General features: G+C 41.4%; 1 protein-coding gene across 2 annotated transcripts; it reads right to left on the minus strand.

The window, feature by feature from the left end:
- Positions 1–886: 886 nt before the first annotated feature.
- LOC135550396 (histone acetyltransferase KAT5-like) lies at positions 887–9,154 on the minus strand. 2 transcript variants are annotated; one of them, XM_064981169.1, is made up of 15 exons: positions 9,125–9,154; positions 8,951–9,017; positions 8,493–8,561; positions 8,033–8,295; positions 5,704–5,772; positions 5,139–5,321; positions 4,948–5,028; positions 4,151–4,216; positions 3,646–3,894; positions 3,413–3,502; positions 3,174–3,314; positions 2,919–3,012; positions 1,955–2,114; positions 1,774–1,855; positions 887–1,664 (listed from the first exon to the last, which is right to left on the minus strand). In XM_064981169.1, exons 1-15 carry the CDS (start codon positions 9,146–9,148, stop codon positions 1,530–1,532), a joined length of 1,773 nt encoding a protein of 590 aa, XP_064837241.1. In that variant the 5' UTR covers positions 9,149–9,154; the 3' UTR covers positions 887–1,529. The 2 variants fall into 2 exon arrangements, with proteins under 2 accessions (XP_064837241.1, XP_064837242.1); XM_064981170.1 differs by lacking the exon at positions 4,151–4,216.
- Between the last annotated feature and the right edge of the window lie 133 nt (positions 9,155–9,287).

Consider the following 9,287-nt stretch of genomic DNA (forward strand, 5'->3'; position numbering starts at 1 on the left):
CGTGACGTTTGCTGAAAATAAACGCAGTCGACAGTGAGAGGACGTTTCTTTTTTTGCTGAGCTTATATGAGGACGAGATGCAGTCAATGAAGAAGTTAGGTTGGTCCTACAATTTCAAAAGGCTCCCACATAGCACGTGGGCGAGGCTAAATGCAACCAATAGGCAGAAGACCGAACTGACTCCCCTTCACGTTACCTGCCTGTGGAGCTCCAGTAAACCACAGACGAGAGGAGTTTGTTCTATCAAATTGAGTTCCTCAAATTGACCTAAAGTGACAAGTATGGAAAGAGGAAAGAGACTAAGCGTTCTTTTCTTTGTACACAGAGACCACAGAGCACACTAGATACATTGTACTTCCATATGAATGTGTCTGCTGCCTAAGAATGTCTAAACAGCCCAGGAATAGATCTTTGATTCAGTTCCTAAACTGTTGTTTTCACCTCCTTTTCAGTCAAATGAGGACATTCAGGGGAATGACATGGATGAAACTTTAAAAAACAACATTTCTCCATGTGAGTGATGACAAGTCAGATTTTATCCTTTGAGAACTCATTAAAGCCATGCAACACAGTAAAAGTGTCCTGGTTTATTAGATGTGTAAAGTCATCTCTCTGTAAGGCTCTTATATCAAATCCCATCTGTTGGTCAGATTTATAGTCTTTTTCAATATATAGCCAAACATCTAATACAACAATTTGAATCACCCATTCCTTAACTCTAAACCACTTACAAAGAGAAGATGACTCCATGTAGAATTTACACTTAAATATGAAGGGAAATAGAATAGCTGTCTATGTCTATGAACCACTTGTTACAAATGAACACACACACATGTACAGTAAATAGTCTCATTAAATTAAATGACACGCTATTGTGCCAAACGTGTTAGTTTACATTCCATTTTTTTAAAGGACAAACAAATATACATTCTTGTAAGAGTTCAACATGGCTTATTTTCTGTACTGAGCATCCCCGCACATCTCATTTAACATACAGAAATGCATCACACCTTAAAAAAAATCCTTTATAAAACAGTATATCACAGTATATACAATTACTACTGGTCACAAGCAGTTATGGGTTAGATCTGTAATTCTCATAGTGCGTTGGATCAATGAGACTGTGGATATGTGCAGTCATTATTCAAGATCACATCCAAAACAATAATAGTATTATGTGCTTATGTAGGTGAAAAATAACTAACTAATTACTGACTAGTCCAAGAGTTTGCCAGGAAGGCAAAGAAACAGATGGTAGGAGTCATCTATCCAACCTTAATAGATGACAATTCCTACTACTGAGACTAAGCAAATGGATCTACTGTTGCTAATGACAGAGAGAATCTGGTGAGGGCAATAGGAGGATTGACATGATTCAGAAAAATGACGCTGAATACAGAAACACAGTTCTTGTTCATTTTTAAATCTTTGATCCAGGTCTGGGGAGACCTGCGTGGTGCTCTTCACCCGGAGTGCTTCAGGAAAGTATGCGGTAAGAGAGAAAGAGACCAGGAGAACCAGATAGGGTCCTACCACTTGCCCCTCTTGCTCCAGTCCTTGGGGGTGAAGTGAAGGCATTTGGAGTCAATGCGCAAGTGACGCTTCTGCATTGCCCTCTCATGCCCCTCCACTATGTCCTCCGAAAGAGTCAGGATATACTGGCCCTGAGAAGCCACAGGGAGAGAAGAGGTTCAAATATGCTGATCAAGATTGCCCTTTCATTTAAATAAAAAAAACAAGTGAAGTGCTGTTCCCTGCACTAGTATCCCTCACCTTATAGTAATTAATTAGGTTAAGGTACTGAAGTGTAGATATGACATCCTCTTTCTTCACACTGGTGATCTCGCTGATGTCACTGGAAATACACAAGACGCATGATATTAGGTTATAGAAATAACAGCAGATTGAGCTATAAGAGAGAACAAGCTGGGAGAACAACAGGATAGAGGCGTACTTGATGGTGATCTGCGGCCGCTCCCCGTTGTCAGGCTTGAGGTCCATGAGTATCTCCAGGATGGTCTGGGACCAGTAGGAGCGGTAGGAGAGCAGCCCCAGGTCAGACAGAGGCTTCTCTGGTGTGCCCGTCTTCCCCTCTACCTTAGACAGCTCATAACCTGAGGACCAAAAGACAACACCTTCAGTTATGGCATACTGAATGGCCACATTTCAACACACTCCCACACAGGTAGAACACTGTGTAGACTGTTTGTACAGATTTAAAATGTTTATTTCACCTTTATTTAACCAGGTAGGCCAGTTCTCATTTACAACTGCGACCTGGCCAAGATAAAGCAAAGCAGTGCGACAAAAACAGTTACACAAACAAACGCACAGTCAATAACACAAAAAGAAAAATAGAAAAATCTATGTACAGTGTGTGCAAATGTAGACGAGTAGGGAGGTAGTCAATAAATAGGCCCTAGAGGCAAAAATAATTCAAATGTAGCATTAATACTGTAGTGATAGATATGCAGATGATGTGCAAGTAGAGATTCTGGGGTCCAAAAGAACAAGAGGGTGTAATAATATGGGGATGAGGTAGTTGGGTGTGCTATTACAGATTGTCTGTGTACAGGTACAGTGATCAGTAAGCTGATGCTTAAAGTTAGAGAGGGAGATATAAGTCTCCAGCTTCAGAGATTTTTGCAATATGTTCCAGTCATTGGCAACAGAGAACTGGAAAGAAAGGCAGCCAAAGGACGTTTTGGCTTTGGGGATGACAAGTGCAATAAACCTGCTGGAGAGCGCATGCTAAGTGGTTGTTGCTATGGTTGCTATGGTGACTAGTGAGCTGAGATAAGGCGGGGCTTTACCTAGCAAAGACTTATAGATGACCTGGAGCCAGTGGGTTTGAACGCCCTAGATCCAAAATTAAAATCCATGTTTTAAAGTCAGTAACTTCTTTCTGGTTCACTTACTGAACTCAATGAGCAATTTGCCGTAGCCTCTCCGCTGGTAGGGAGGTAAGGTGAGGATACAGGCCACGTTGTAATCTTCCGTCGACTCTTTCTCCTGCGCAAAAAAAAAAAAAAAAAAAAAAGTGTAAGTCGGCTGCATTTTCAACATGCCTAAGGGTTTGGTTGTAATGTCAAGTATTACACAGTATTATTGCTGATCTTCATGAGCAACAGGTTTAACTGCAAGCACCAGGTGATAAGAAGCCTTTCATGTACCTTGGAGAAGTAGCCCACTATGTGGAAGCCCTTGGCGTCGTACTCTGTCATGACGTAGAAGAGGAAGGGGTCTGTGTCATAGTACAGTGTCTTGTGGTCCAGGAAACACTTGGCCAGTAAACACAGGTTCTGAGAGTATGTCTGGCAAACATGGAAGAAACAAGAGTTGTTAAGCGAGAAACTCATTACAGTGATGAGGTGTGACCAGGGCAGCTGGGAGGGTCATGGACATTACTCACTTTGTTTTTTCTGCCATCTATTTCAAAAAAGGAGATGGTGCCCTTGCGGTAGATCTCATTGCCAGGTGGATGCCGAAGATTACACTTGGTCTGAATGAGAGAGGAGGAGAATAATATGTGACATGTTCTGCAGCTCAAACGCAATACTACGACCGCACAGCAACCCTCTCCCCTCTGGCTCTTGTATTGGTGTTACATACATTTCATTGAGATATTCCAATCTAGTATCTCACCAGATGCCTCTGCAGACACTTGAGGCTCTTGAGGTACTTCAAGCAGAACTCACAGAGGTAGAGAATAGGCAATGTGGTCAGTTCCTGTGGGTAGGGCGAGAAGTACCAGGGCTTCAGCCTGTGGCGGCCCAGTTCAATGCAGTCAATGTTCTTCATACGCGTGACAATGTCGTCATGGCTACGGTCCGACACCAGACTGCCAGTCATGCGAGGGGTGGAAGGGATGCCATCAGAGCTGTCCTGCGAGTCCTGATGCAAGATGGTAGGAAGGGAGCAGCGGAAAGGAAGAGAACGATATTATTACATTATCTGATACATCACTTAGAATCTTGTCAAAATAAAAGGTAACTAATAAAGATGAAATAACTTATTAAAAATAGGGAGCATTCCTTACAAAGCTCTCACATGAGATACCAAAGGTCTGATTGAAGGCCATAACCTTTAAAATAATTCCATAAACAAAGAGAGACAGGCAAACAGGCAATGAGAAGGAAATGAGACGGACCTCTCCTGGCTGCAGATAGACATTGGCACATCGAGGGCTGTTGTTATACTGGAAAACCTTTATTATCTAGCAGAAAAACACAAGCGGACGAGGGCTTTTGGACACTGATTTAAAAAAGGGAAGGAAAATTATTATTGCTTATACTAATTTTATCAATGTGAGAAGATTCAGGAGTTAAAGGTCACCAGGGATATTTCTGCATATATTATATTGACCTGTTCTTTATTTCCTTGTTCATTAAAACAGAAAGGGGAAGGCAATAATTCACAATGGTCAATAATTCCAGAATTCACACATAATTATGTAAAATGCAGTTCCGCCTTCTCACACTATAACTAGCTACAATGCTGCAAGTAACATTATTGAAAATGTGCTTGTGCTGATACCAACATTGAATTGACTTGCTCAGATTACTGTCTAACTGAAAGCATATAACCATGAAAGGTAAACGTATAGGACTAGGAAAGTACGATCCTGTTAGTCAACGCTAATCTAGTATCCCGGCTCATACTAGTCTAGCATAGTAAGGGCCCTATCGCTAACTGGGTATTAGTGACACCCATAAGAAGTTTGTCCTGTATTAAAATCGGTTTTCTTTTTGACCTATTCAAGCTAAAAGGATGCTGACGCAATTTCTGAAAACAGAAGAATGACTTGTTTATGCCAGTATGTTGCTAATGTGTGTTACTCTACAAATGTGACTGATGGGAGCAGATACGGCAGTCTACAGTTGAAATGAGGGCAAATAATGACTTGGTTAAAGAAGCAATTCCCATAATCCCTAAAGTGTTCCATACCTCGTCGGTTCCCCCGCAGTTGGGAGGCTGCTTCCTCTTCCTGCCTGGCTGATTGGGCATGGGGCGACGGGCAGTACCATTCTGGGATCATTTGAAATGGGGGAGATAAGAAACCAAACGCCAACAGAGTAATAGTGGGAGACTAGCGATTGATCATTACTGAAACGCAAAGTTATCAAATGTTGGTTTACCGTGGTGAGAGAGGAAAGCTGCTCATGGTCATCGCGGGCGTTGGATTTGAGGTTGAAGGTGTTGGTGTCCCTTACAGCAGGGTAAACAGATGCCTGGGAGGCTTCAGCCAAACCTGGCAAGGATGGCACGGGGGTTGCCGGGGACACTTGTGTTGCCAGGGACACAGACTCTGCTTTCCTCTTCTGTATGAGAGATGAGACATGGGCAGACATGAGAAAAAGCTCTGGAGCAACTGAAAATAATGAATATTTAAAGATTATGTTGATGGGATTTCAAATCCCAACCACACCACAGACATAACAGGTGATCTAGCTATATTTTACATTACCAGTCATATACTAGGTCCGTGACAAACCCCCCTACACAGTTATCAATATCACTTACTTAGAAATCATCTACTTTAAGATGTTTCTCCTTGATTTTAGAATTATACAACTGTAGGAGTTCTTACATAAATGTATTTGTTGTCGTTACTATTCAAGTGTAGCTATGAACCCATTCTGACTTTGTGGACCAAACAGGTCTTAATCATGGCTGTGTAGAATGGGTAAATTGACGCTGTACCGGCGTGGGGAGAGTTTTGCCTCTGGAAGGAGCTGTGGCAGTTTGAAGGTTGAGGTCTAGACTCTTCCTCTGAAATTCAACAGAAAGAAGGGGGATTAACTGACAGTCACACTCAAATAATGCGCTGTATTTTCACTTCAACATATGTTATTCATTGAACATTGTAATAAAAGCCTAATCAATAACCCAGTCAAGATAGCATATACTTGAGTAGATCAAAACAAAAACACATGGTTTGCATAGAGACTGAGCATGATTTAAAAATAGAATGACCTAATAAAAAAGGTCAAGACAATACAAACCTGTTTATGTTTCATAATAAACTTAGGCCGGACGTTGAATTACTGTTCAACGGATGCCCCGCCTCACTTTTCTCCACCCCCTCCCCCAAAATAGAAAAATAATAAGCAAAAAGGCACCGAGTTTGAAGGTAGGCCTTGAAATATACCCACAGGTACACCTCCAATTGACTCAAATGATGTCAATTAGCCTATCAGAAGCTTCTAAAGCCATGACATCATTTTCTGGAATTTTCCAAGCTGTTTAAAGGCACAGTCAACATAGTGCATGTAAACGTCTGACCCACTGGAATTGTGATACAGCGAATTATAAGTGAAATAATCTGTCTGGAAACAATTGTTGGAAAAATTACTTGTGTCAAGCACAAAGTAGATGTCCTAACCGACTTGCCAAAACAATAGTTTGTTAACAAGACACTTGTGGAGTGGTTGAAAAACAAAGTTTTAATGACTCCAACCTACGTGAATGTAAACTTCCGACTTCAACTGTATGCGGCACTTTGTTTATAATGCACTGTCCGTTCTCTCGAGGCTTTCCCAAGTTGATGCCCAAGAGACCAAACAGCCTCAGATCATGTTCGAGCCTCGGATTGGACAGTGAAATACACGCTGGCACCTGCAGGCGACGTGCAGATGTTTCATTTCTCTCTCATGACGGAAGTCAGCGCAAAGTCCTACTACTTATGTGTCCAGGTTAAGCGTGGGACGTCCCTCATTATAAACAAACACTCAATTAAATCCATGGTTATTGCATCATTTTCAGATCTATTGGAAGCGATTAATAGATTAAACAATGTAATTTAACCAATTGACTGGCCAGAGATTAGGGCATTCATCAGCAAAGACGCAGTGCAAGCTGATAGTATTTTGGATAACCAAATTGAAGTCAAAATGATTGATGAAATCGAAGTGTGTCAGCTGTATGGTGATTTGCAATTCATAACTTACATTTTACCGGTACTACCAGTAGTAGTAGGCCAACCGATAATACCACGACGGAATGCGTTTGAAGTGATGATGCACCGCCGAGAACAGCTAGCGTGTCCAGTAAAGTACATTGCCAGTGGCACGCACACAAATCAGCAGGTGGGGGCTTTGTGGACACCAGAAGAGACAATTGAAGGAGGATGCGGTGAGAAGTTACTGGGCTCGAATTTATTCATGCTTGATCTATATAGATTGATGCTTCCAATTGTGCATGTTATAAACAACATTTTTTTTGATGATGATGAGTTATACTCTATAGCTGGATTTATGTATATATTTCCAATGCTACATTCATTTGGCAGACCTAACTTGATTGACCCTCTTTCTACAAGGTATAGTCTATGAGAGGCCTAATCAAATTTGTATGAATATTTTGATAACACCTACAGGCTATAGAGATGCATTCAGGTAATGAACTCATTATTATGCATCAACATTTTAATTTTATTCCAATTATTTATTGTTAACCACTCTTGAATTTGTTAGACTACCACAATGTGGTAAAGTACTGTTATTCATTATCACCGTAACAATTTTTTTGTTGCTTGCCCGCCACTTTTCTGGGGGGAAACTCTGTTAAACAGTGAATCAATTTTGTCTGGCCTTAGGCTAAAACATATGTAAATGCATTTGTATATCATCCAACAGAAGAAATACAACACCCATATTTTGACAATTCTGTCTCTCATCAGAGGCAAGACCAGAGAAATGTTATTTCACAGAAATCTTGAATTAAGCTACTGGAAGTAGCATTTCACAGATCTTTGAAATGATTAATGAAGCACAAATTGCAAGGTCTATCATTTCATTATGTTCATTGGTCTAATTTAACTAAAACATCATAGCTCCAAAAGACTGCAGACCAAATGGTGGTCATAACAATTGGGTTGTACAATAGAGTAGTTGTTTAACAAAAACAGCGTTCCAAGATCTCAGCATTAAGTATGACCCACGACTGCAGGAAAAGAACATTGGTTATAATGTAGATAGCAAGCAAACAGGGTACAATTTCCAGGACTGGGCTTAAGACACTACTACCAAACCTGAGCTTGTTGTTGCAACACTTGAAAGTCTGGTAGAGAAGTTTTGGTGGGTATAGACTTCTGCTGGGCTTGCGGCTGTGGGGGCCTGCTGGGGGTATGTTGGGGGCCAGCTCCGGCCACTCTTACCACTTCACTCTCCGGGGAGCTGGGCCGCGACCCCGGAAGCCCGTTCTTAGTGGGCGTTTTAGCTTCCTTCTTAGGGAACTGGAGCTTCTTCATGTCAAGCCTGTCCGGCGTAACCCACTCATCCAGACGCTTGTTGACTTTAAACAAGCAGAAGCACAACACACACACACACACACACACACACACACACACACACACACACACATACCTGAGTTGATCTCTAGTCAAATGTTTGACAACTTGACATTTACCCATATCTGCTTCTTCTGTCAATATCACTGATGGCAATGTTGGAGTTATACATTCACATTTACATGAAGTATAGGCTACTCACAGTCAATATAGTGGACATAGTAGAGTTTTCTCCCAGGGATCTCTTTCACACTGAGAATTTCAGCCAAGGCTGCAAGGAAAACATCACACGACATGACAGATCTAGAAACCTATCCAATCGGTGGGTCTCTTCGCTATCTGAATATATACATTGGCTACGAAGCAAGCTAGCAAAGTTGTCTACAAAACACAACATCGTTATGTTAAATGTAACTAACTTCAGCATAGCTACAGAATCTAAATACTTATCTAGCTAACGTTAATGCTTTCGTAACTGATAGACAATTAGTAAACAATTGAAATCTCCATTAAACGTCACCAGTGCCTTTGTTTACTATGTGCCACGACCGTAACTAGCCGCCTGTGTTTTCAAACATTCAGTCATGCCAGTTGTTTTATTAAGCAGCTATTAACCTTTGCGCCAGTTACCCTAGTGGTAGCCAAGAGGACGATACTCACGCCACTCATCTTCGTTTTCCTGATTTTTTCGGAGAACAGGGAGCCTACAACCCTCGACAACATCGACCTGTCGAAAGATAATATATTGAAAATATATATTCACGAAAGTTGAGGGAACACATCTGGATAAAAACGTTGTAGTTGTATAATGACTTGGGACTATCGAGTACCCACCGACGAATCCGCCATTTTGCTCATCTGCGAACGTATAATGTAGAAGCGCGCAAGTAGTTATGGGAAAATGGCCTGCTCAATGGTTATGGGTATGTTCGAGGGAGTCACTTGTTTACGCAGCATTGATGCGGGTCGTTTACTTCACTATCATTGAAAGACTACT

Source organism: Oncorhynchus masou, chromosome 12, assembly GCF_036934945.1.
Source record: "Oncorhynchus masou masou isolate Uvic2021 chromosome 12, UVic_Omas_1.1, whole genome shotgun sequence".
NCBI classification, from domain to species: Eukaryota; Metazoa; Chordata; class Actinopteri; order Salmoniformes; family Salmonidae; genus Oncorhynchus; species Oncorhynchus masou.